General features: G+C 48.0%; 1 protein-coding gene and 1 non-coding gene across 2 annotated transcripts; one reads left to right on the forward strand and one right to left on the reverse strand.

The window, feature by feature from the left end:
- Nucleotides 1–1,465: 1,465 nt before the first annotated feature.
- On the forward strand, nucleotides 1,466–26,779 carry Ggt5 (gamma-glutamyltransferase 5). Its single transcript, XM_021174388.2, has 12 exons — nucleotides 1,466–1,982; nucleotides 14,158–14,288; nucleotides 14,511–14,606; nucleotides 15,492–15,687; nucleotides 16,162–16,319; nucleotides 16,776–16,922; nucleotides 20,244–20,380; nucleotides 20,693–20,886; nucleotides 21,311–21,417; nucleotides 21,579–21,697; nucleotides 21,828–21,938; nucleotides 26,324–26,779. The coding sequence occupies exons 1-12, from the start codon at nucleotides 1,810–1,812 to the stop codon at nucleotides 26,474–26,476; spliced, it is 1,722 nt and encodes a 573-aa protein (XP_021030047.1). The 5' UTR covers nucleotides 1,466–1,809; the 3' UTR covers nucleotides 26,477–26,779.
- Nucleotides 24,786–24,893, reverse strand: LOC115032181 (U6 spliceosomal RNA). Its single transcript, XR_003837842.1, has one exon. It is a non-coding gene; the product is annotated as a U6 spliceosomal RNA (small nuclear RNA).
- Nucleotides 26,780–27,569: the final 790 nt, after the last annotated feature.

Below are 27,569 nucleotides of genomic sequence, written 5' to 3' on the forward strand. Positions count from 1 at the left end.
ACCCTTGCGTCTGTTTGTTCCCCCCACACTGCTTTGGCCTTAGGGGACAGTGGCCGGTGAGTGGAGTGGCCTACATTCAAGAATGTGCTTTGGTTCCTGGTTGAGCAATGACATGACATTGTAGTGTTGGGGACAGCTGGGATGGGGAAGGCTCCTACAGACACTCCCTCTTCCTCTAGGAAGATGTGGGAACAGGCTTACAGGAAACAGCCTCCCTTGTCCAGGCTTAGCAGGGACTCTGGGTGTGACACTTAACAGGATGGGTGGCCAGTGCGGGCATTCCCTCTCTGGGCCTCTTTTTTTTTTTCTTTTTTTTTTTTTTGGCATTGCCAAGCCGGGGATATGAAGGGGGGGGGCATGCTCAGTGGAAAGAGAGTGAGGAATGATGGGAAGGCACTGAAACCAAGAGCTCTTCTGCCCTGCACATGTATTAATTCTGATCACAAGAGCACATTGGTGGGTCCTCACTCCTCCAGCTGCCTCCCACTGGAACATCCTGAGACCACGGAAAGATAGGACCCAAGCCAGGCTCCCCAGAGGAGGAGGCTCACCAGCACAGAAATAGCCCTGAGCACTTCTGGACCCAGCAAGTAGGGCTCTGAGCTGCAGAAAAAGGGAGGGTACCTGGGCAGGGCAGCCTCACCCTTTAGAGGTCTAAGGTTGAGTTTCTGGGTCACTATGTCCCAGGGGATGATTCAGCAGCACTGGGTGTCGGGGCACTGGACATCTGGCCTGCCTGCCCACTCCCTTCCCACCCCATGCTCAGATGTATGGGTGAGGCTGTGCCAGGCTGTAATAAAACGGTCCTGACGAGGCTGGAGAGATGGCTCAGCAGTTAAAAGCACTGACTGCTCTTCCTGAGGTCCTGACTTTAAATCCTAGCAATCACATGGTGGCTCACAACCATCTGTAATGAGATCTGATGCCCTCATCTGGTGTGTCTGAAGACAGCTACAGGGTACTTACATATAATAAATAAATAAATTTTTAAAAATATTTTAAAAGATTTATTTCTATAAAAATCAAAAATAACAATTAAAAAAATTAAAACAGCACGGTCCTGAGTGGCTACCTTGGTCCACTTTCAGTCCCATCTCTGTACCAGCTGGGTGATTAGATTGAGAGGCTGCCTGGGTGGAACCAGTTGGGAGTTGAAGCTGGGAAATGGAGTTTCACCCTGCAGGAGACACCCTGACCCTGAGCTGTTGGGAGGCAGGAAAACAGTGAGAGAGGTTCTCTGAGTTCCATGTCCCAGTTCCCCTAGGCACATCAAGCATCACAGTCCCAATGGCACTGGGACTGAGGAGTCTTTGGGTGGTGTTGGGGCAGCAGGGCAGGCCATGGGATCAACTGGTGATGAAGGAGTTAACAGCGGCAGCTGGCTCTTCTCAAGGAAAAAAAAAAAACTCCCTGTAGATGCCTGGCTTGCCTCCAGGGTTGAGCCTTGGGAGCTAAAAACTGGAAGTTCAGACCTGTGGCTAGTTCTGCCTCTGGAGGAGAGTGTAGCAGCAGCCTGGCCACAGCCTGCCGTCTGTCTATCCATAAGCCCAGGCTGGCTGGCTTCCTGTTTCTCCTCTGTAACCTGCCTGGCCACCTATCTGTAAGGCTGTCCGTCATCCTTTCTGTCCAGTTGTCTGGCCTGTGTGGCTGTCTGTCTTGACCCATCAATCTTTCCCTTCTGTCCAGTAGCCTGAGATCACCCTGTGTAGCTTCTTTTCCCTTCAGTTTGTCAGTCAGTTTGTCTGTCTCTGTCTGTCCATTGCCCTGTGTGTCCAGTTGCCTCCCTCTCTCTCCCTGGACCACTGAGCCATGGCATGGGGTCACAGGGCCACGGTCTGCCTGGTCCTGCTGGGTGTAGGTCTGGGTCTGGTTATCGTTGTGTTGGCTGCGGTCCTTTCTCCTCGTCAAGCCTCTTGTGGTCCCGGAGCCTTCACGCGTGCTGCGGTAGCGGCTGACTCCAAGATCTGCTCGGATATTGGACGGTGAGTAAAAAGTGGGTGTGAGCTCAGTGGCCCTTGGCAGCTAGAGGGTTGTGCCTGGAGACTGTGTAACTGTGGTGGGGGTGTGAAGAGGGACACGCGAGTGCCGGCCGTGCTTGCGGTGGGGTAAAGGCCATGTGTGGTTTGGCTTCCTACAGCAGTCCCAGGGCCCTTGCACAGAATGGTGTATGTGTGTCCATAGGGAAGACAGGGACTCGGGACAGCATTGCCAAGATGGTGTGAGTCTATTATTGAAGAAGATCGACTATACAGTGCTGGTTGGAAAGGCACACTGGATGAGACCTGTGACTTTGTCCATGCTGGTTCTGATCAAGACTGGACCTTTTTTAGAAACCTGGGCAACGGGCTTCAGGGTTCCATACATTGGTCTACCTTGCAATACACAATACCTCCCAGGGCCAGTATAAAAAAGCACGTTACAACTGTCAGGACCTCCCTCTCTGTGGCAGGGTCTGGCCTTGGTGAGTGGAGTGACTGATGTGGAGGCTGGGAAGGAGGGAGAGAGAGAGACAGACAGAGACAGACACAGAGAGAAAAAGAGAAAGAGAGAGAGAGACAGAGAGAGGAAGAGGGGGGAGAGAGAGAGACAGACAGGGACAGAGATAGACAGAGACAGACAGAGAGATAGACAGAGAGACAGACCGAGAGAAAGGCGGAGAGACAGAGACAGAGAGAAGCTACAGTGGTTGTTTCCTGACCTTCCAGGAAACCCAGCCCATGGGAAGCCTATGCTACCCACCATGCTGCCACAGGACTACCCTGAGGCAAGAAGTCACTCCTGGTCCCCTGCCTCCCACTGGGGCCCTGAAACCTGGGCAAGTCTCTCCTTTCTTCCAGTCATCTGGGTCTCCTTCCCAGAATATCTGCCTGGTAGCCCACTGTCAGGGTTCAAGTGCTTTGTAAACCCAAGGCTGGGTCCTGCAGCAGGCAGAGTGGTGGTCCTGGTCCAAAATACCATGCTATTATGCTTTTTTGGACTGTTATTGAATGCACCTTTCGTCTGTCTGTCCTTCCTTCTTCCTTCCTTCTGTCTATCCTTCCATCTGTCCTTCCTCTGTCTGTCTGTCCTTCAATCCGTCTGTCCTTCCTTCCTTCCTTCTGTCCATCCTTCTTTCTGTCTGTCTGTTCATCTGTCTTTCCTTCCATCCTTCCTTCTGTCTATCCTTCCTTCTGTCCATTCTTCCTTCCTTCTGTCTGTCCTTCCTTCTGTCCTTCCTTCCTTCTGTTTGTCCTGCCTTCCTTCCCTCCTCCCTTATTCCATCTGTCTACCCATTCTCTTCCACCTCCCTCTCTCACAGTAGCCCTCAACCCTGCTAACCTGGTCCTCTGAGTTCCCAGACTTCCTGGAGGATTCACGTCTACATTTAATTTGGAACTCCATGGGAATAGCAGCCTGGATCAGTAGGGACAGTCCTTTCTACGTCACATGGCGCTCCCAAGGGACGCAAGAGTTAAGACCAACAGTTGCTCTGTCTCCGTGAGATGCAGCATCTATTTAATCATTCCAGAATGCAAAATTGTAACTGAGGTGGGGTATGTGTGCACGCTCAGGCCCCACAGAAAACCAGCCAGAAGAGCAGCCTCCATGAACAAAGGGGCGTGCTTCTACTATCTGTGGGAAGGCTCTCTGAACAGGGAGCATTGGTCTGCAAGGGCCAGGCTGTGGTTGGTGCTAAGAGCCTGCACTCTAAACTCTCAAGCTTCCCCTGGTGGAAAGCGGATGTGGGTTCCCCCACAGTGTTTTGTTAAACTCTTCTTGCTTCCTGTTCTTGTTTTAAGAAGTCAAGGGTGGGAGGGAACCTATGGACCCAGCTGCTTACCATAAAAGAGTGCTTGGTGACCATAGCCAGGCTAGGTGCTGTTGTGTGTCTCCTGGCCAAGAGCTTTCCATTTGACTTTGGATGTCTGCCCAGGGGAAGAACCTGGCCAGTGTCACCGTGGGAAGTCTTGGTGCTACTGGTATTCTCCCCTACTGTTGCTGCTGCTGTTCTTGCCAGGATGGGAAGGCTGTAGAAGGGTCAGTCTTTCTAAAGTCCCTCACCTCTCCCCTGGGACACCAGTGTGCCCAACCCTAGGTACTTAATGGCCACACCCTTATTTACCAAAATCATAGAAGGTAAGGCTGCTTTGGGGTTCTGGCGAATAAGTTTCTGGAGGGCTGTCATCTGGACTGACTCTGGGCTACAGGTTGGGGTGACAATTGAACCCCAAAGGCTGAGTGTTTCCTGCTGCTTCATGTCCACCTGGCATCCAAGGGTTGCATTCTTCGTTCAGAGGAGAGCAGTCACACAAGCCAAGCTCTATGGCACCATGTGGGCCTCAGTTTCCACTCTGTGATGTGGCTTTTAGGCTGCCACCTCCTTCATGGGACAGCTGGGAACACACAGGTGAATTCACCTCACACAGTGGATGAGTTCCTTCAGTAGCTCTGTAGACAGTCATTTGCCTGGATTCATCTGGACATAGGCCAAGATCTCAGGACCCAAGGGAAGATTAGGGTGTGGCTCCTGGTTCTCATCTTCCAGGACTTGGGCTTCAGTTTCTCCTCTTTCTTCCTCTCAGCCTGAAACTTGTTCTGAGACCTTCCTTGTTCTCCATATTCCCGGCCAGCTCACTAGGAAGTGACCGCCTTCCCCAACCACTGGGGCTCAGGATGAAAAGCTCTTTGCACTTATGGATGGCACACGTGTATGCAAACGCCTGTGTGAACACACACGGCTGAGTGAGCCTGTCCAGGCTGTCGTGGTGACATCAGAGAAGCCTGTTGCTTCCTTGGGAACAAGTACATGGGAAATGTTTCAGCCTTTTACTGACCCAGACTGATCACATTTCCCAAGGGAGGGAAGCCAGGCCCCGGAAGCTGCCTCACCTCTTGCAACTCCCTAGTAGGAATATAGCCCTACTATAGCAGGGCTACTATAGACCCAGGCTCCAGGCTTATCCCTCTGGGGTTGGGGATACATGTGGGTAAGTCATGGGCCCTGCAACATCTAATACATTTGTCATAGATTAAAAATGGGAACGGGGCTGGAGAGATGGCTAAACAGGTAAGAGCACCAACTGCTCTTCTGAAGGTCCTGAGCTCAAATCCCAGCAACCACATGGTGGCTCACAACCACCGGTAATGACATCTGAAGCCCTCTTCTGGTGGGTCAGAAGACAGATAAATCTTTGGGTGGGAGCAAGCAGGGCCAACCAGAGCGAATGGGGTTGGCTGGAGTGAGCAGAGGTTCTAAATTCAATTCCCAACAACCAGATGAAGGCTCACCACCATCTGTACAGCTACAGTGTGTACTCATATACATAAAATAAATAAACAAACCTTTTTTTAAAAAATGGGAGGGGTAGGCACATGCTCACTGGTACAGTACTGACCTAACATACATGAGGTTCCCCGTTACATTTCCATCAGGGTAAAATGAGGAACAACTACACTCTGTCATAACCTAGGGACACAATGTAACCAAGAGGGACACAGCCCTGACTTTGTGGGAGGAAATACAAACAGATCTGTAACTCTGTTGCATGGTTAGGTAGGATCACTGTTCATGAGGTTTCTGTCCTGTGACCCTCTCTCCCTCCCGGAGAGAGGGTTTTTGTGTTATCAGGACAATTCCCTTGGCTTAGTCATCCCCAGGGTGATTACAGTTGGGAGCCATCATGCCTAGCAGCATGGAGCGATTCCCTACCCTCTAGCTGCCATTTTTTTTTTTATTAGGTTGTCCATTAGATGTGTTTTCTGTCTTGTTATTTCTCTCCCTTTAATATGCAGCAAGTCTTAAGCCTCCTTTGTATTCCTAGCATGAACTCCGCTTAATAGGGATTCAATATGACTTTTTATATCATAGATGATCACAATTGGACTTACTAATTTTTGTCTTGATGGTCAGCAATCTCTGTGATTTTCTTTTGTTGCAATGCCTCGTCAGCTTAGGTTAGGTTCCACGTGTGGATTCACTCCAGGGCTCTTGCGCACACCAGACACACGCTGCACCCCATGAGCCACACGTTTATCATATTTGCTGATCCCATAAAGAACCAGGAAGCTGTGTTTTCTTTTCCCATCACTGTGCTAAAATACCCCAATGACAACAACTTTATTCTGACTCACAGTTCAAGATTCAGTTCATCATGGTGCAGAAGTCAAGGCAACAGGCACTTGAAGGGACAGTCACATCCACACTCAAGACAGCAAACAAGACGGGCTGTGGTGGCACACCCCTTTAATCCCTGCACTCTGGAGGCAGAGGCAGGCAGATCTCTGAGTTGGAGGCCAGCTTGGTCGAGAGAGACAGAGAGACAGAGAGAGAGACAGAGAGAGAGAGAGAGAGAGAGAGAGAGAGAGAGAGAGAGAGAGAGAGAGAGAGAGAGAGAGAGAGAGAGAGAGAGAGAACAAGGAAAACAAGAACTCGGTTTATTTCTCCTTTCCTTACAGTCCAGGGTCTCTCTCCAGAAACCATCAAACCACAGCAGGTGGATCATCTCACTGCAACTAACCTAATCAAGAGAATCCCTTCACGCATGCGCCAGTCGCCCAGGTGATTCTAGATCACTCCCAGATGATAGTACCCACCGCAAAGGTGATCTCTCTGTCTCTGTCTCTGTCTCTCTCTGTCTCTCTCTCTCTTCTCTGGAAGATAGAGGCTTATTTTGTGTTGTTTTAAAATGGGCCGCTCCACCTTTACATATTAAGAAGAATTTACTGGCTAAGCCTTCTGCACTAATTTGGATCTCACAGGTCTCCTCGGGGTCCTATTAAGGGTGAGCTCTCCACTTTTTGCATTTGGGAAGCGATGGAACTTTAAGGGGTGGGTAGAGTAGGGGGCCTTGTGAGTACTGGGGCATGCCCTGGAAGAGGACTGGGGGACCCCTGTTTCTCCATTTTCTCTTTTTTCACCCTCTGGGAGATTGATTCTGTGCTATCAAACACAGAGCCACAGACACACTGGCCCACAGACTACAACTCCTGGGCCGTGAATCAAAATAACCCTTTTCTTTATAAGAGTTGACTATTTCAGTATTTGTTACAGTAACAGAAAGCTGAGATCCCCTCTCTGCTTGAAGGCTTTGTGTACATGAATGTGAAACCTTTAAACAGTGGCTTCTGTTTCTTTAGCAGGTTCCAAGTCTCTATGTTCTAAATATTTACACTTATTTATTTATTGAGGGAGGGGGAAGGGGAGGAGGAGGAAGAGAGAGAGGGAAACAGGACAGAGTTAGTTTTCTTCTTTCATCATGTGGTTTCTGAAAAAGGCACTTAAATCACCAGGCTTGGCAGCGAGCTCCTTGTCCCACTGAACCACGTCACCAACCCAAGTTTCTATTTCTTTGTGTGAATTACAACAAGCTAGCAAACCCCTTTCAAGAAACGTGTCCAGTTTATTCACACTGACACATGTATCCACACACCTTCTTTGTTTGTTTGTCTTAAATATAAAAACCTTTCTAGCATGGTGCCAGACACCTACCTACAAACCCAGTACGTGGGAAGATTCTGAGTTTGAAACCAGCCTGGTCCACATAGCAAGACTCTGAGTAGCATCTTTTGGATGTTTACAGGGGCCTGTAATGGGTCTTTGCTCCTGATCTGCCATGATGAGACTGAACCAGTGGGCCTTATACAGGCAGCATTTGGCTTTGTTGATTTCTCTTTTGAGTGTTGGCAGCTAAGTGCCTGGGCCTTGAGCAAAGTAGGCAGAGGCTGGATCTCAGCCACACCCTTGGCTGGTGATTATAATGGCTGGTGTATTTGTTTCTCCTTGTATCACTCTCTGCTTTTATCTTGATTTCTTTTTTCCTTCCATTCCTGTTGACTTATGGTTGCTATTTATGTCCAGGAATGTAGCTTAGGGCTAAAGCATTCATTCCCCCATACAATTAAAGCCCTAATTCTCAGTCTCAAAAACAAACAAAAAACCCAACTAGTTTTCTTTAAAGGTACACATGTTGAATTTATGTTTGAGATACAGCTTAAGAAACACATGATAACAAATTACAAGTTGTTTCTGACTAAGTCATAAAGACGAGGCTTATAATATAAAAGTCATAAAGAAGAGGCTTATCTTGCCTCAGGGCACTGGTCCAAGATTGAGCATCTGGTAATGGCCTCTTGCTGGCAGACTCCACTAGTGGGTTGGAGTCCCATGTGACCGAAGAAAGACAAAACAAAAGTGAATTCCCAAATTTACAATGTTGTCATTACTAATTAACAATGTGCTTTAACCATGATCTCCTTTCCCTGACCTTACACTCTAGAGTGTTACTATTGACTCAGGGAGGAGGATTGCCCCGTTTTATTATGCTTTATATTTATATTTTGTTTGTTTGGTTTTTTTTTTCTTTTTCTTTAAAGAAATATTTTATGTGTATGGAAGTTTACAGGCATGCAAGTATGTACACCACTTGTGTGCCTGGTGCCCAAAGAGGTCAGAAAAGGCCACCAGGTGTGGAGTTATGGATGGTTGTGAGTAGCCATGTGCGTGCTGGTAACTGAACAGTGGTACTCTGGAAGAGCAGCAAGTACTCTTAGCTCCTATCTAGCACTTCCTCTTCCTCCTCCTCCTCTTCCTCCTCTTCCTCCTCCTCCTCTTCTCCTCCTTCTGCACAGATTATCATAATATGATCAGCAGGAATCCCTTTAAGTCAGAAGCTATACCTTTTTAATTAATTAATTATTTATTTATTTTGTTTGTTTGTTTGTTTGTTTGTTTTTTAAAACAGGGTTTCTCTGTGTAGCCCTGGCTGTCCTGTGACTTACTCTGTAGATCAGGCTGGCTTCGAATTCAGAGATCCACCTGCCTCTGCCTCCCAAGTTCTGGGATTAAAGGCTACTACTGCCCGGCTTTAATTTTATTTTTATATGTATGAGTATTTTGTTGCATGTATGTACATGATCACATTCATGCCTTGTGCCTTCAGAGGTCAAAGATCAAACAGAGACACCAGCTCCCCTGAAACTGAAGGCACAAAGAGTTGTGAGCCACAGTATGGGTACTGGGAATCAAACCTTGGTCCCCTGCCGCCAACCGGACTCAGTCGGCCCCTCAACCCGCAGGAGAATCAGGGTCCCAGTATTCAGGTGAGCAAGGAGCCAGTGAAACTGACAAACAGATACTGACACAGAGAGAGTGCTGTATCTGAATGTAATTTCTCAAAGTGAGCATCAGACTTATAATACAGAAGAAAACAAGGAAGTTAGGTGACACATCGGCCAAGATACATTGAAGTTACCCAACGCAAAGTAACTCTTTACACAAAACAGAGAAATGCATACACAAAACCTGACAGGAACCAGGCAGTATTTACAACTGGGATAAAATTCACTGTTTACCACTGGGACCTACCTAAGGTCAGCTTATTCTTAGAAGCCAGGGCCCTTGCCATAGTTCCAATTCTAGTCTATTGTATAATCCACCTCCCCCCTAGGCCATTGTAAATCCCTGTGTATGGGAGTGACTCAGCTGTTATTCTAAGTATTTACTCTAGTTCCTTCTTAGACCACAACACACCTACTTCCTAAGTCATTGTAAATTCCTGCACATGGGAGTGACTCTAAGTTTGCTGTTATTCGAAGTTTACTTTGTAGAACTAGCTCTGAGATTTCTAGCTCTTTTCCAATACATTGTAATGTCTGATTTCTTTCACTATCTCTCTGTCTACATGGGAGGTTTTTTGTCTGAATGAGTAGCATTCTTACTAAAATCAAAGTCCAAGGTTGGCTCAACAATTTCCTAGGATATTGGAACACTGGTGGAGTCTAATCTAACTTAGCTATATGTCAAAATCAATCCTTAGAGGCACTTATAATAAAACAATATTGAAGGAAAACACACAGAATCATTCACTGACTGATGGAGGGACAATTTTGGAGCATTCGTGCTATGGGATGCCAAGACTCCAGGAGACTAAGTTTCCATGAAACTTTTTGCCTCAGGACTGTGTCCAAGTTTTGGGCTTGCCATGCAGACTTCACAGGAGTGGGTGTGGCAGTCCCCTGCAAGAACAACTAATGTTGTATGTGTAATATTTTACACATGTTGTGTTAGTCAGATTTCCATTATCATAACAAATACCTCAGGAATCACTGATAAAAGGATGTTTATTTGGCCTCCTGTTCTAGGGGTTTTGACCACAGTCCTGTTGGTCCTGTTGTTTTGGAGCAGCATATGGCAAAGAGTCTCACTTCACGGCTGAGATAAAAACTGGAGAGCTAGGGAGGGAACATCAAGGCATGACTCCAGTCCCCAGAAGACCTCTCATGAGGCTACACATCTTGTGGAGGTTTGAGTGAGAAAGATCCCTGTAGGCTCATACATTTTAATGCTTGGTAACCAATTAGTGGAACTGTTTGGGAAGGACTAGGAGGTGTGTCCTTATTGGAGGAGGTGTGTCAATAAGGGTGGGCTTTTAGGTTTCAAAAACCTAACCCAGGCCTGTGCTCCCTCGTGCTCTCTTACTTGCTCTCTCTCTCTCTCTCTCTCTCTCTCTCTCTCTCTCTCTCTCTCTCCTCCTCCTCCTCCTCCTCCTCCTCTTCCTCCCCCTCTCCCCTCCCCTTCCTTCTCCCCGCTGCCTGCGGATGAGGATACAAAGCTCTCAGCTACTGTTCCAGCATCATGCCTGCCTGTCTGCTCCTTGCCTTGATGATCATGAACTAACCCTCTAAAACTGTAAGCAAGCCCCCAATTAGATGCTTTAAATAAGAGTCGCCTTGGTCATGTCTCCTCACATCAATAGAAAACTAATCAAAACACATCTTAAATATTCCACTAAGAGTGCCAAGTTGTGGACTAAGGATCTCATTCATGGGGACCTCCCCAACATGATCATCAGTCCTAGAGGACATTCCTGTCTACTGGCCCCAGGTGTCTCAGGATCAATTTGCATATTCCTTTAGCCAGACCTGAAGTCAAGACCTAACCAAGGACGGTATGCATATATAATGTGTGTGTGTGTAAGTGTTTTCAGTTATTTCCATATCCCTGGTTGGCCTGGAAGTCACTAGATACATCAGGCAACCTTGACTTTACCATTATCCTCCAGCCTCTGCCTCTCAAGTGCTAGGACTAAAGACTTGAGTCCCCATGCCCAGCTGGAGGATGGTGTCATGGGAAGTAAGAGCTGGTCACTGCTGGACTGCTTCTTGTAACCAGGTCCTTCCATTCAGAGACTAGGAAAGTCTTGTCTGGGAAGCATCTTGCTCTCCCTGGTAACACCAGTTCAAATCTCCAATAGGGGTTCTTCCTTCCCTAATTTTCTCCATTTCATCCACCACCACCACCACCCAAAACTATTTTTAGCATGTTGGATGATGGCAGTATACACCTTTAATCCCAGGACTTGGGAGGAAGAAGTAGGCAGATCTCATGTGAATTTGAGGCCATCTTGGTCTACAGAACTAGTTCCAGGGCAGCCAGGGTTACACAGAGAAACCCTGTCTCAACCTCCTCCCCCAGAAATTTTATTTGTAGCAATTGTTATAGCAGCTTTCCAATGCTAGGTGGCAAATGAACAAGACAGCAAGGAGATATAGCAAAAGAAAAAAACACAGACAATCTTAAAAGATCCACAGGGGGCTGGTGAGATGGCTCAGTGGGTAAGAGCACTGACTGCTCTTTCAAAGGTCCCGAGTTCAAATCCCAACAACCACATGGTGGCTCAAAACCATCTGTAATGGGATCTGATGCCCTCTTCAGACACAGTGTGTCTGAAGACAGCTACAGTGTACTCATATACATAAAAATAAATTAATTAATTTAAAAATTTTTGGACTAAACATAGTCTTCCCCTCCTGTAATTCTACTACTTGGAGACTGAGGCAGGAGGATCACCACAAGTATGAAGTTAGCCTGGGTTATAGTCTAGGACTCTGTCTTAAATAAATAAATAAATAAATAAATAAATACGATAAAACCCAACCAAAACCCAAAATAATTAATAAGCCCAAATAATAAGTTAATAAAAGTATTTTTTAATATTTTAAGGCCTTAGGATTATAATGTTATAATTCTGGGATCTCCTTTATAGTTCTAGTAACTAGATGATTTGCAGCTGGGCCCCTATATGGAGAGGCCTAGTCTAATTCTGGATGTTACCTCTGGAAAAGGACCCATCCTAAGGTGTGGGGCACAAACACCATCTCTTCCCTGAGTCATCGGTCAGAGGATGCTGACACACCACTCTGCCTCTGAGCTATCTGTGTAAACACAGCAATGTCCTCCAGGGAAAAGCAGCTGCAGGTGCCAGGCCTGCCTCCCTCACCATGAACGTCCTCCCTGCCGCCAGAGCCTTCATAGCACGCGTTTCTGAATTGTCCGGCTTTCCTAGTTCTCTGTGGGAATTTGGTCTAAAGTGTCTAGTCATCAACTACTGGGATATCCGGTGGCACACTGGCCAGATTCCTGAAATGGACAGAAATCAGGCACACACTTTGAGGCCAGGTACAACAATCCACTGCAGAAACCCAGAAACTCGTCAGGGACTGATAGCTTGGACCACGGTGGTGGACATGGGGTACCTCCCATGTGGTCAACAGGAGTGGAAGAGACCGGCCATCAAGGATGACTCCCCAGGGTGAAGGACAGAGTAAATTGGCAAATGGTTACGGCATTCTCTAAGCCTGTGAGAGCAAGAATAGCAGACTGTTGCCGGGTTAGAAATGGAAGGGAAAGAAAATGTGCAGTTTAGATCATGGTGGTGTGCAGTGCTTCTTACCCCGCAGCGAGGCGTCGGTAGACGATTGCACAGAAGAGTCTCAACTTCAGGGAAGAGAAAGGAAGGAAATCCAGAAGTCTTAAGGATAGAGTTAGCATTGCACGGATGGACTCAGATATGGACCAAAGGCTCGATGTTAGGACTTCCAGGGGGTAAAGATGGGCATTGAAGAAGCTGAGTGTAGAAAGGGCTTTGGGGGCTGGAGAGATGGCTCCAGTGGTCCTGAGTTCAATTCTCAGCAACCACATGGTGGCTCACAACCATCCATAATGAGATCTGATGCCCTCTTCTGGTGTGTCTGAAGACAGCTACAGGGTACTTACTTACATATAATAAATAAATCTGTTTTTTTTTTTTTTTTAAGAATCTGTGCTCATAAGGCTGGAGTGATGGGCCAGCATTCACATCCTCTTGTAACTCCAGCTTCAGGGCCTCCAATGCCCTCTTCTGGCCTCCACACAGTGTGTGTATGTGTGTGTGTGTGTGTGTGTGTGTGTGTGTGTGTTTCAGTCTTGAAAAAATTGTACCACACCTGACAATATATAGCAGTCTTTTTTTTCATTCATGGTCCTTGTTTTCGTTCATGGTCCGGGCTCCATTCCATTCCAGGATTACACATGTAATGATGGCATTCCCACCTATACTAAGGAGCCACAGTGAGGCAGAGTCCAAGATGGCCTGGTTGGCTCACAGACAATGAAGTCAAGGGAAGATGTGGGGTCAGAGGTCCCACACAGTTTTGGGAGGAGACCTAGGTCTGCCCTTGTGGGTTTTGACCTCCTTCTGATACCTGGAGGTTAAATGGTAATTCTAACACCTAGAGGTGCTGAGGAGGGTCTCTGTGTGTGAAGAAAGAAGTGATTCTTGTTGAGCCATGAAGACTGTACTTTTGTCCCAAGACCCACTATGACACAGGCCAGTCTCACCAACAATTTGAAGTTGAAGGATCTGCCCTTTGGACAAATAAGGGGACAGCTGTCTCCAAGGGCATTGTCATAGGCTTGGGGTCAAAGAAAAAGAGGTAAAACTCACCAGTTCAAGTACTGGACCCTGGTGAAGGATCCTGGGTTCACCCACTAAAGGTTTAAACAATGGAGTCTCAGGATAAGTTACAAGAGCCCAGGTTCTACCTATTGCAATGAGCTAGTGTTGCAGAGAGCTCCAAGGGACAATGGTAACAGCATCATTTGTAAACTGGGAACCACCTTATATATGCCACAGGGACGTGGCAATGCCATCATGCTTTATAATCTATCGGTTGTGATGGCAGACCAATGGGTAGCTGGATTTGAGGGGCATCTTGGTGTGTCTTCTCACTCCCTTGGGGTTTGGTGCCAGCTGACAGACCATCAATCTGTTGCTGTTTCCCAGTGAGTGCCAGTCAGTTGAGCCCAGGACGAGATGAAGTAGGGAAGACAGATCTTTGATTCTGTGTCATGTCCCCTAGAGCCATCCTCCAGCAGCGGGGCTCACCTGTGGATGCCGCCATCGCTGCCCTGGTCTGTACTGGTGTTGTTAACCCTCAGAGCATGGGCCTGGGCGGAGGGGTTGTCTTCACCATCTACAATGCATCAACAGGTGGGCCCTCACGGGATGCCCCCTGGGGAGAAAAGGCTTCTGTCTGTCATGGGGCACTCGTTTCTTGCATGCCTCTTCCCGGGTACTCTTGGGACCCTTAAACTACCTTAGTCTCTGTTGTGTGAAGCCCTGGTGGTAGGTAGTGTTCCAAGGGTTAGCAGAGAGATGGAAACCAAGACCTAGAACAAATTGGGGCCATCTCTCACCCCATCTCAACTCCAGGCAAGGTAGAGATCATCAATGCTCGGGAGACAGTGCCAGCCAGCTATGACCAGGGCCTGTTGGACCAGTGTAAAAATGTCCTGACACTGGGCACAGGTAAGGCCTTGGCAAGGGTTCTTACCCCCACCCCCACCAACAGAATATTCTTATTGATTATTTGGGAATTTCACAGCATGCACCCCAATCAAACTTCCCGGGCCTCCCATGTCTGCTCCCCACCATCCTCTCACACCTCCTCCCCACAAAAAAAGAATAAATAAAGAAAAAAAAATCAAGCCCAATTTGTATTGTAAATGTACTCACTGGAGCATGGTCAAATTTTGGGAAGGGTTCTTTGTTTGTTTGTTTCGAGACAGGGTTTCTCTGTGTAGCCCTGGCTGTCCTGGAACTCACTCTGTAGACCAGGCTGGCCTTGAACTCAGAAATTTACCTGCCTCTGCCTCCCAAATGCTGGGATTAAAGGTGTGGGCCACCACACCCAGCTTGGGAAGGGTTCTTTAGAAGAACTCACTCTGTTATGGGCTTGTCCAGAGCAGCCCCCCACAAAGGGTCAGTATGTCTCATGGAGAGGCTGTGAAACCCTGGGCTTTGGGGACAGCATCTGGTCATGGGGAGACTTGGACCCCCTGACCTTCTGGGGTGTGATAGAAAGTTTATTTGGGCGGAGACTGAGTAAGGGGATGTTCCAAAGGGAAGACCAGTCTTGGGGAGCCCAATGGATATGGGTTGATGGAACAGGAATCCTGGGTCCAGTTTATTAGAGGGCAGAGTAGGCTCTGCGGTGGGAGTGGTGTAGCCTCGGCTTCATTCTGCCTATTGTAATGATCAGTAACCTAATAGCAGTCTTTCTGTGTCGACTTTATACGGAAGGCAATGGGCGGCCGCAAGAGGTCGATGCCGGGAGCGCTATGGTCAAGCATGGGCTCCAGAAGCTGGGGTGAGAGTATTGTTCTGGGCTAAGGAAAGATGCATGTTATGCAGGGGCCCAGTGGATCGGGGTTCCTGGGGAGCTCCGCGGCTATGCTGAGGCCCACCGCCGCCACGGACGCCTGCCTTGGGCTCAGCTTTTCCAGCCCACCATTGCACTGCTCCGAGAGGGTTTCCGTGTGCCCTTTATCCTCAGCCAGTTCCTCAACAACAGCATCCTGCGGCCCCGCTTGAAGGCATCAACCCTGAGGTGAACATTGTAGGGTAGGCCTCAAATCCGTATCCCACCCGAGTTCAGCCACAGTCCAAGAGGCACTGCGGTCTTTCCTGGGGGAGGGGAAGGGCCAGGGCCATTTACAACCAATGCTTTTCTGTCTCCTCCAGTCAGAACCTAATTTGGACTAAGGATAGCTTACTTCCTCGGCACTGGCTTCCTTCTGCTTGTCTTTGGGAATGGCATATAGCCTTTTTTGCTCTGCTAGCTCAGTGATGGGTCCTCCCAGGAGGTAACAGAGTAAGCCTGGGACACCAGGAAGGTTTCATAGCCAGGAGTGTGGGTGGTAGCATCAGCCCCACATCTAGACAACCAGTTCTGCTGTGCTTCAGTGCCGGGACCCTGGCTGTTACCCAGAGAAGAATCCTGAAGATTTCTCTAGGGCTCTGCAGGTATGTGAGTGTCCTCTGAGATCTGGCATCAGCCTGAGGTTGCCTCCTACCCCCCTAGACAGCTCTTCTTCAATGGGACAGAAACTTTGAGATCTCAGGACCCATTCCCATGGCCTGCACTGGCCAACACCCTGGAGACTGTAGCCACGGAGGGTGCGGAGACCTTATACACAGGGAGACTGGGCCGCATGCTGGTGGAAGACATTGCCAAGCAAGGTTAGCTGAACTAACACTCCAACACAAAGCTAGGAAGAAGAGTCAAGTTCTGGGCATTGGGGGTTAAAGTCACACCTTTCCCAGACCCTCCAGTACCACGGGGTTCTCCAGGGATTCGAGGGAGGCCAAGTACCCATATGGTCCAGCCTGATCGTTGCTAGCCTTAGGGTTCTTGGTGGTCCAGAGCCTCAAGGGGTGGAGTTTTTGCACATCTGCCTGTAAGGAGGCTATGGCAGATCTGGGTGGCCAAGCTGATCTTCCATCTCCTCCTATTTCCCATTTGCCTTCACCTACTCTCTGCCCACCACCCTATGCCACTCCGTCCATCCATCCTCTTGAGGCTCCATCGCTAGCAGTCAAGAGAAACTTCTCCATACGTCCTGAGAGGAGTTGCAACTCTTGATTGTTCTTTGGCAATCCCCATCTACACCTGGGGCTCTCACCATCTCTCTCCAGGAAGCCTGCTGACAGTTCAGGACTTGGCTGCCTTCCAGCCTGAAGTGGTGGAACCCCTGGAGATGCCCCTAGGAAACTATACCCTGTACTCGCCGCCGCCACCTGCAGGGGGCGCTATTCTTAGCTTCATTCTCAACGTGCTGAAAGGTAAGACCTTCTCGGGCCTCCCCTCTGCTCTTCAGCCCCACGCGAGGAGAAGCTGAGCTCTCAGCTCATCGCAGACTTTGAGGGAACACATTAGCTTCTCGTCACTCTATAATATATTGCTGGACACAGCTACTTATCAAGAAAAGTTTAGTGTTGCCAGTTTAGCCCAGCGGTAGAGTTCTTAAGAGGCCTGGTTCTTTTCTAACAACCCTCTTGTAAGAACTACCAAAGAGTCGCCTGTGAAGCACATTCCAATAGCAAACTCCTCCCAGTGGTCTTTAGACTTCCTATCAAGTCTTACCTCTTAAAGGTCCAGCCATCTCTGAGTGCTGCTACTGTGGGGATCAAGGCTCCAATCTCAGTAAACCCTTGGGGACACTCAGAACATAGTCTAATTATAGCATATGGCCACTGTCTTTTTCTATGTACTAGGTTAACAGATAATATGATATCTAAGACTGTCCAGGACAGTGGTCAGGATGGTATGTTTAGAGTTGGTCTCTGTCTCAGGAACTGGGCTATATTGTACAGAAGGAGGTGGTATCCTTTTCCTTAATACGTGACCCAGTCTCCGGGCACAGGAACAGAAGGCTCTGCACGTATCAAGCTGCCTGTCAGGTGTGTACACTCAGGGCTGAAACAGCACAGAGAATCAGAGCCTGCAGGGACTGCCCAAGGCCTCACAGTTCTGGAAGCTAGAAGACACACAGCAGGCTGCACACAGGATGGATTCCCTCTAGGGGCACATGTTCATCATAAATTCTACCACTGAGCTCTCAGGCCTATATAATCAGATCAACTGTCACCATACTGAAGTACTTCTGTCAAGGTGACATATGGCCCCAGTGCACACTTGTAGGCTTGGTTCTGAGCTTGACCTACTGGGAAGTGATGGGAACTTTACAAGGTAGGACCAGAAGGATGGTTTAGTCATGTGCTCAGTGGGGCTTGTATTTTCTTCTCTCCTTTCCTCTCCTTCACCTTCCAGAAGCCTTGAGCTTCTTGTTTTACTGCAAGTCCCTGGCATGATATACTGTCTCACTGCAGGCCCCAAAGCAATGGAGCCAACCAAACCCAGGCAGAAACCGTTACATAAAAGTTTGATTTTTTTGCTGTGCATTGTAATGCTAAATACTTGCCCCAAGACCTGGTTGCCCCAAAGATGAAAGGATCTGCACATAGACCCAAGTGACACTATGTGGCCTTGCCCCCCACCCCCAAGTTATCCCTGATTGGTGAATAAAGATGCCTACAGCCTATAGCTGGGTAGAAGAGAGATAGATGGGACTTAGGGTCCTGGGTTTGGGGTCAGAGGAAGATCACAAGGGGTGGGGGGGAGAAGAAGGTGGAGAGAGGGGGAAGCCGCCATGGGTAGGTGAGTCATAAAAATATTGCCATGAGGGCTGGCTAGTTGGATTAGGATGGAACATGGCAGATTATAAAACGGGGTTACTGATGGCAAAATAGACTCTGCTAGCTTAGAGGGGAGATATCTACCCAGCTCTAGTGTTGACTAAGGTTTACTATAAATATAACAAGTGTGTGTCTTTTATCTGAGAACTAAATGATCAAAGGCAGAGTAGAAGCCCTGTTTGAGATTAAATATTTCCACAACACCTGTAAACCCCGTGTGACAAAATAAACCGTTTCTCTTCGCAAGCAGATTTTATCACAGGTGTTTGTCATAGCGATGACAAGCTGACCAACAGCAGCAATGCTGCAATTGACATATACCGAAGAGAAGCCACAAGTGCTTCCCACAGGCGAGAAGGCTGCTGTGGGTGTCTTACTGCCCCTAATTTATATAAACGTTTCCACAAATGTAGCCATAGGGAAGCATATAGTGTGTATAAGGCTTTGGGCAATCTGTACTGACAGGGCCAGAGTCTAAACTGATGCAGTTAAAGGCAAGGAAGCGCTGTTATTATTAACAACTGATTAATGAGCAGTATACTGTATGAATACATTAGATAATGGAATGATTTATATCCTTGGTATGATGGAGCTAGGTAGTACAAGACATAATCATGTTACTCAGAATGACACTTAAAACTTATGAATTGTTAGGGGCTGGAAAGATGGCTCAGCGGTTAAGAGCACTGACTGCTCTTCCTGAGGTCCTGAGTTCAAATCCCAGCAACCACATGGTGGCTCACAACCATCGGTAATGAGATCTGATGCCCTCTTTTGGTGTGTCTGAAGACAGCTACAGTGTAGTTACATATAAGAAATAAAAATTTAAAAACTTATGAATTTATTCTGAAACTTTCCACTTAATATTTTTCAAACTATGACTGACTTCAGGTAACTGAAATTGTGGAAAGTTGGACCACAGGCAAGAGAGGACATTTCTTCTCTGTGGGTCTGACTTATAAAGACGATGTGGCCTGGCAAAGTGGCTCATGCCTTTAATGTGGGTGCTCAGGAGACAGCGGCAGTCAGACTCTGAGTTTAGATCCGTGGCTGTTTATATTATGTTAGTTTGGGCTTCCAAAATTGTTTGTATGGGAGTTTATGTGTTTGTATGTGAGCTAATAAGGGACCCAGTCCCCAGTTGGTTCTGATTGGTAAATTAAGATGTCAGCAGCCAATGGCTGGGCAGGACAGACAGAGGCAGGATCTGAGGATTTTACTGGGCTTGGGACAGAGAGAAAAAGGAGGTCAGTTATGCCAGGAGAAGGAGAGGGAAGACTTCATGTCTGAGAAGGCACAGGACAGAGAGCAGAGCTGCAATGTAGGAGCGGGGTGTGGGGGTGGGGGCGTGGAACAGCCCAAGAGGACTGTCCAACTGTGTCCAAGGCAGCAAAGATGGATATAGAGTTTAGTAAATAATAATTTGGGAATATCAGAGGGAGGAGGATTAGCCACATGGAGGTTAAAAAAAAAAAGGCCTTGCTATTGAGTTTAGGCAAGTTAAAATATTATGTATGTATTTCAAGAACCCAGAACATTGGGGTAGGTAACATGGAACCTATCATCAAAATTTATTTAACTAATTATTACTACATGGATCTCTGAGTTTGAGGCTAGCCTGGTCAACAGAGTAAGTCTTAGGATAGCCAGGGCTGCACAAAGAAACCCTGTCTAGAAAAACAAACAAAAAAAAGACACCCATAATTTTGGTTAGGCTAACCTACATAAACTATACAATGCAGGATAAATGCCTCGTCTCAAAATCCTCAACATATTTTGTCCTATTAATTTTTGTGCTATATAAATCAATATTTATGGACTCTCAGAATTAAAAAAAAGTAAATATTTTGGGGGTCCAATATTCACCTCACTGTACAAAGAACCCCCAGAACCTCTCTACCTCCCCAGGGTTCAACTTCTCTGCAGAGACGGTGGCACAGCCTGGAGGGGAAGTGACTGTGTACCATCACCTTGTAGAGACTCTCAAGTTCGCCGTAGGGCAGAGGTGGCGGCTATGGGACCCTTCCAGTCACCCAGGGATACAGGTAAGGCTCCTGGGGACTCATGGGGTCCTCTCCCCTTCCCTAGAATACAGAATGAAGGGAGGGTCAGGACTGGTGGAGGGAAGGTGTAGGAATTCTTTGTAGTTCTAGGCAGAGATATCTTGGCAGTGGTTCTGAGGTCTTCCCAGATATAACAAGCAGGTAGGATCTGGGCTTCACACAGGCTAAAAGAAGACCCTTCTAGGGTAGACTGGAGGAAGGGTTCCCCTGTGGGGAACGAGCTCATCCTGCCCTCTGCTCTGAGGTTCACCCCGACCCCCGGCTCCTCAATGACTCACTGACTGCTCACCCCAGAACATCTCCCGGGACCTCCTCCGGGAGGATCTAGCCCAGCGCATCCGCCAGCAGATCGACGGCCGTGGTGACCACCACCAGCTCAGCCATTACAACCTGACCGGGGTCAGGGGCAACCGGATGGGCACCTCTCATGTGTCTGTGTTGGGAGAAGATGGCAGTGCTGTGGCAGCCACCAGCACCATCAACACACCGTGTGTGGGATCCGGGGACCCGGGGGGAGGGGTGGGTGGGCAGGCTCTCTCCTTTGCTCCTGACACTGCAGACTCCTTCGCCTGAGTTTGGTCTACACCCGCTGACCTCCCCTTGCTAATCTCTAAGCAGGAAGCCACTTGCTTTTGCTTTCCCTTTTATTTGTCTGGCACCAGAGACATCCTTGCTGAGGAAAACTATTGATAGGTGACCATGAGCCAGGTCCAGTCTGGCATGGGCTTTAAAAAAAAAAAAAAAAAAAAAGATGGGGGAGGGTGTGGAATCAAAGGGGATCTTTGAGGGCCGTGGGTGATGCTGGGCTCTGGTGTGCTGGAAGGTACTATGATAACGGGTCCTGAGAGGTCGAAGTCCCAGGTTAGTGAGAGCCAAAGAGGTAAGGCCAGTCTCCATATTGCTTATCTGCAGCTTTGGGGCGATGGTGTACTCCCCACGGACAGGCATCCTCCTTAACAACGAGCTTCTAGACTTATGCTGGAGACACATGCCAACATCCCCGATCACCCCTCCACCTGGTGAGAGCAAGGCCTCCGGCCCAGCCCCTCTCAAAGAGGAAGGGAGGAGGGTGGGTAGGGCAGCGAACCCCTGGGTGGGTCGCCCCCATGACGGAGCACTGTGCCTGAAGGAGGGTTAGGTGGTATTCCTGGAGGGTGTGGGTGATGCTTCTCGGCCCCAGTTCCAGGTGAGCGGCCACCATCTTCCATGGTACCTTCCATCTTGGTCAACAAAGGCCAGGGATCGAAGCTGGTGATCGGTGGGGCAGGTGGGGAGCTGATCATCTCTGCGGTGGCCCAGGTGAGTCTGAAGTTTCCTGGCTAGAGTGTTCCCTCTCCCGCGAAACTCCCTGGGGTGGGGGTGGGGGTTGGGTTGTTGCGGTGGGATGGCCAGTGCATCCTCCTTCCCCGCGTGCTCTGATTTCTTCCAGACTATTATGAACAAGCTGTGGCTTGGCTTTGACCTGACAGAAGCCATCGCATCTCCTATCCTACACGTCAACAGCAAGGGCCATGTGGAGTATGAGCCCAAATTCAACCAGGTGAGGCTGAGGTCCCACCTTCTTCCTGAAACCCATGCTGCTCAGCGCCTTCTCTAAAGAACCCAGTAACTGCATGTGCCCGGCAGGTAACGTTTCACCTTTAGGAGCCACAAGGCGTTGAGAAGCTCAGTGGGAAAGGCAATAGGCTTGTCCCATGGCAGCCACGTCAGAGAGCAAGCTGTTGCCTGGACTTCTCCCAGGCTGAGGACTTCAAAACCTTGTCCTGTTTATCGCATTTCCAGGAAGCTGGCTTTTCTGGCTGTGGCCAGTTGGATGTTCCTTCTTGGTGATTTCTTTTTTTCCTCGTGTCGTTTGGAACCCACAGTTGAGTGTTTATAAATGAAAGAGCATGCTTTTCCTGTGGGATTTTGTTCTAGAGCATTAGAGGCCATGGTGCTGTTACTTTTTCTAGACCTGTGGGCCCCCCACGAAGGCCCCCGGAGCTCCACGCAGAGGAATAGATAAATGGTTTAAAAATAAATAAATAAAATCTTTAAAAAGACTAATAGCTTTTTAAGGCCACAAACTTTGTGTTTGGAACCACTTCAAGGTTTTCAAAGTTCTATGTTTTGGTTCCCAAGGCCACCCCGGGGGCCCCTTAGAATTCTAAAAACCCTTAGAGTAGGAGGCTTTTAGTAAGAAGGGACATTGACAGATGATGCTATCTTCATAAGAGTTTGACTCAACTTTCCAGTTGTATAAAAGCCATAAAGGCAGGGCTGGGGATGGAGCACAGGGAAAGGGTATGCATAGCTGCCAACACTACAAGAGAAAAAGAGAAGAAAGTTATATGCATTCAGTGGAAACCAGTTAGTGCTCATGGTCCATTGGCAGTGGTCACCTCGATGACTATTCTAGGTTATAGCTTCCGGACAGCACTCAATAAATTACATGTGAGGTGCTCACCACTTAATAATAAAATGATCTTTGTCTCAGACAACACAATAGGCTAGAAGAAGTATCCTGCACCAGGCTGTAATGTTTGATAGGTTAGACGTACTTAAATTTTAGAAACGATTTAAGATTTTTTTAAAAGATATATATATATATATGTGTGTGTGTGTGTGTGTGTGTGTGTGTGTGTGTGTGTGTGTGTGTTGTCTTCAGATACACCAGAAGAGGGCATTACAGATGGCTGTGAGCCACCATGTGGTTGCTGGGATTTGAACTCAGGACCTCGGTAAGAGCAGTCAGTGCTCTTAACCGCTGAGCCATCTCTCCAGCCCACGATTTAAGATTTATGTGTATGGGTGTATTTCCTCCATATCTGTATTGCACCACATGCATGGCTGGTGCTTAGAGATGTCAGAAGAGGGCACTGGATCCCTTGCAGCTGAAATCAGGGTTGTGAGCCACCGTGCAGGTCCTGAGAACCGAACCCGGGTCCTCTGCAGAAAAGAAATGCTGAGTCATCTCTTCAAGTTAGATATGTTAAATATATAAATACATTTATAAGTTGCAATACTTTCCAATTATGACAGATTTGAACCCCACTGTAAGTTGAACAGCATCTGTGTTGAGAACCTTGTTGTTCAGACCTGAGGTCTGTGCAGAGTTCTTCTGGGGACCTAAGATGCTCTCTCAGAACACCAGGCCCAAAGAACTAATGTCTAGAGGCCACAGGATCCAAGACATGTTCTTTTAAGCCCTTTCTCCTGAAGCCTTGACTCTTAAAAGCCTTTCTCAGCAAAAGACCATTCTGAGGACTTGGCATTCTGAGAATCTTCGACTCTGAGAGTCGAGAAGATGACACACTCAGTCCGGGAATGGGGATTAATGAAATCCAGTGCCCATAAGGCCAAGATACTTGGCTTGCTGGGGGTACTGGAATGTCAGTAATACAGATCTAGGGCTTTCCATGGAGAATATCATAAATCCTGCCTTGGAGACCTCAAATCTCCAAGGACCTTTATAAGCAAAAGCCACCACCAAGGCGAGGAAGGTCTTGGAGTTTGGCCACTGAATTCTGAGAAATGGAGCCCTTGAGGATTGAGAGTTTGGCTTTGGCTTTAGCACTGCAGGCCTTAGCCTTTAATGCTAAGGCCATCAGGCGATTCCTACAGCGAATATAGAAAAACTTACACCCTCTAAGGGCATGCCTCCAAATCTCACCTTGCCAGTGGCTCAAGTCACAAAATATTACCTGATGGAGTCAGACAGGAGGTAACTGACTAGAAGGACTGACTGATGTCACCATACCCAGAAGTATGTGGAATATCCGGTCACAGTGGACAAAATTCTTGGTCCATTCATCTGAAATGACATATAGAAGTGTGGGGCTTGGGTAGGGAAGTGGGGGGGGTATGGGGGACTTTTGGGATAGCATTGGAAATGTAATTGAGGAAAATACGTAATAAAAAAACAAAAAACAAAAAAACAACAAAAAAAGTGTGGGGCTGAGGAAGTACAGTTCTTAGGATTTTTGCCCCGCCCCCAACATGATAATCAGCAGTGGGGGGGTCACATCCCAAGAATTTAAAGCCATTAACATTCAGAACTTCCGGGCTAGGGCTGCTTTAATTTCTACCTCAAAGTTCATAGATTTAATCTTACACCTGAGCAGTTAGGGCCCCCCACCACTGCCCCCACCCCGGGTTCTAGTTTCCTTGGATACATACAGGTTTGTTCACTTCGGAGACAGAATTGGGCTTGGGCTAGCCTCTGACTTACTATGTAGCCTAGGCTGATCTCAAATGAACAATCCCCCTGCCTCTGCCCCCTGAGGACTAGATTGCAGACATGTGCCACTATACCTGACTTGATATATAAGTATTCCCTTATGTATATCTATACATTCAACTACACACACACACACACACACACACACACACACACACACACACACATATACTTATGGAATGTTTCATGAATTTACCAGTCATCCTTAAGCAAGGGCAGTGTTAATCTTTCTATATTGATCCAATTTTAGTGTATATGATGCTGAAGTGGGAACAGACCACATGGACCCTCTGGGCAAACAGGGTTAGGATCTTTGGGTTCTCCTAGACACCCTTTTATAAGCCCTAAAATGGTAGGCTCTCAGAAATTTAGCTGCTGCATATCTGGGTGTCTCAGGTCTTGAGTTCTTGTCTGTGTTACTATTGTCCTATATGGTTTGGCAGTACTTGTATTGCTGGGCCTGGATACCTAGTATCTAGTGCTTCACCGTCAGGTATTGCTTTCAAGAGATTCAAAATTATGCCCAAGTCTTCTAAAGTTACCTTCTCAACAGAAGCACCTAGATCACCTCAGATTTGTCCTCTGGGGCCATAGCAAACTAGACCCAGGGACCGAATCAATTTGTTTGTTGTTGTTGTCTTAAAAGATTTTTAATTTAATTTTATTTTGCTTTTTTTAAAAAATTTTGCGAGCTTTAATTTTTAGAAAAATTCTTTAATCTTTTTTTTACAGTCCAGTCTTGATCCCCCTCCTGGTCCTCCCTCTGACTGTTCCACATCCCACACCTCCTCCCCCCCCATCTCCAAGATGATGTCTCCACCCCCTCTATCCCCACCCCACCAGCCCCTCACACACACACACTCCCTGGGGCCTCAAGTTTCTTGAGGGCTAGGTGCATCTTCTCTCACTGAGTTAAACCCAGCAGTCCTCTGCTGTATATGTGTTGGGGGCCTCATACCAGCTGGTGTATGCTGCCTGGTTGGTGGCTCAGCGTCAGAGCAATCTCGGCGTCTGGGTTAATTGAGACTGCTGGTCTTCCTAAAGGGTTGCTCTCCTCCTCAGCTTCTTCCAGCTTTTCCCTAATTGAACATAGGGGGCTAGGGGGGGAGGTCAGCAGCTTCTGTCCATTGGTTGGGTGTGAATATCTGCATCTAACTCTTTCAGCAGCTTGTTGGGCCTCTTGGAGGGCAGTCATGCTAGGCTCCATTTGTAAGCACACCATAACGTCAGTAATAGTGTCAGGCCTTGGGGCCTTCCCTTGAGCTGGATCTCAATTTGGGTCTGTCACTGGACCTCCTTTCCCTCAGGCTCTTCTCCATTTTTGTCCCTGCAGTTCTTTTAGACAGGAACAATTCTAGGTCAATTTTTGACTGTGGGATGGCAACCCTATCCCTCCACTTGATGTCCTGTCTTTCCACTGGAGATGAACTTGGTTCTTAAAGGGTCTTTGTTCTGAGTCCCACTACCCCTGTATTTTCCCCAGAGTTGTGCAGCCTTCTTACATCCCTCTGATGCTTTCAAGTTACAGACTGCATGCTCTAGAACCAGTGCCTGCCCAGTCTTTCCCTAGCCTGGGTCCTCAGACTCCCTTCCCCCCAGTTTCATGGTTTTAGGTCTGTTTTCCCATTTCTTATCTAGCCACTCCCTTGTGTCTGGAGGGAGGGGGGAGACTTGAGCTCTTCACGAATGCTTTCTCTCTTCTTCAGGAGGTACAGAAGGGGCTACAGGACCGAGGCCAGATTCAGAGCCAGAGCCAGCGGCCAGTTTTCCTGAATGCGGTCCAGGCTGTGTTTCAGGAAGGGCCCTGCGTCTATGCAGCGTCTGACCTGAGGAAGGCTGGAAAGGCTTCAGGATATTAAGTCAGCTCTGCCCAGAGCTGGAATCTGGCCCACTGTGAATGCTGTAACTCACGTGGGTGATGCTGTATGCCTAAGTACTCCGGGACCTGGATCCCTTGCTGTGAGGTCAACCTGGGACTGAAAAGAACAAGGATCAGCTCAGCAGATGAATGACTGGAGAGAGAAGGATTGACTTGCCCATGATCCCATCCCAACACCTCCTGTGGCCCTGCCTTGGTTCTTCTAGCCTTGCCTTGGCCTCATGTTCACCCTCTTAAATGGTGTACCTGCCAGTCCAAGATTAAAGAGAAGCCACAGGGTGAACTGATTTGGTGGTTCTAAGCAGGTAAAGAGACCCTCAGAGCGTTCCCAGTGATACGCAGCACAACAGATTCCTAGGGTCCTTCATGACTCGACATCGGGGTTCAGAGATGGGCCAGCCTTATGGATAAGGCTCAATGGGCGGAGGCAAGCACACCATTCAGCTCTACTCTGCTCCAGCTACAACATCTTTGGGGGATCTGTGATGTGTCTGCTCCCACCTCACCCCATCTTGCTTGCTGGTGGGAAGACAGGAGCATGGCTTATTGTACTTGTCTCTAACTCTTGTGATGTTTTTCTGCACGCAGGAAGAGGTTGGGTAAAGCAAAGCTCGGGTCTTAATACTCCATGTTCTTGAGACAAGGGCCCATGCTTGGCAGTGCTGACATCTGAGATGATGGAGCTGTCCCCACATCACACACACTTGACACAATAGCATCCCCTCACGTATCCCCAGATGCAACAACAAACTGTCACTGGACAGGGCTACACCACCCCTGGCCGAGAACTGCCTCTCTGGAGCAGTGGGAAACTGTCAGAGATGGCTTTGCAGGCTACCCAGTAGGATGCTCCTCCGGGATGTCTCCCTAGAGGGACCTGAGCATCTGACTCCTACGAGTATCAGGTACCTCTGTGTCACCTCAAGTGTCTGTGGGAGTTGCGCTACTACATACAGGGTATTACAACAACCTGTGTGGCTTATGCATCTCAAAGAATGCTGGTTCAATTGTTAAGAGCTTTCTTTTCTTTTTTCTTTCTTTTCCTTTTCTTTTTTCTTTCTTTTTCTTTTCTT

The sequence above is a fragment of the Mus caroli genome, unplaced genomic scaffold (assembly GCF_978045245.1).
Source record: "Mus caroli unplaced genomic scaffold, Mus_caroli_1 scaffold_9, whole genome shotgun sequence".
NCBI classification, from domain to species: domain Eukaryota; kingdom Metazoa; phylum Chordata; class Mammalia; order Rodentia; family Muridae; genus Mus; species Mus caroli.

What these genes read in the sequence shown, in the direction of transcription:
- Ggt5 (XM_021174388.2), top strand. Translation starts at nt 1,810, where the DNA reads ATGGCATGGGGTCACAGGGCCACGGTCTGCCTGGTCCTGCTGGGTGTA. An exon ending in TTGAAGGCATCAACCCTGAG is followed by an intron (nt 15,688 to 16,161) that starts GTGAACATTGTA and finishes CTACCCCCCTAG; the next exon opens with ACAGCTCTTCTTCAATGGGA. An exon ending in ACCAGCACCATCAACACACC is followed by an intron (nt 20,887 to 21,310) that starts GTGTGTGGGATC and finishes GCTTATCTGCAG; the next exon opens with CTTTGGGGCGATGGTGTACT.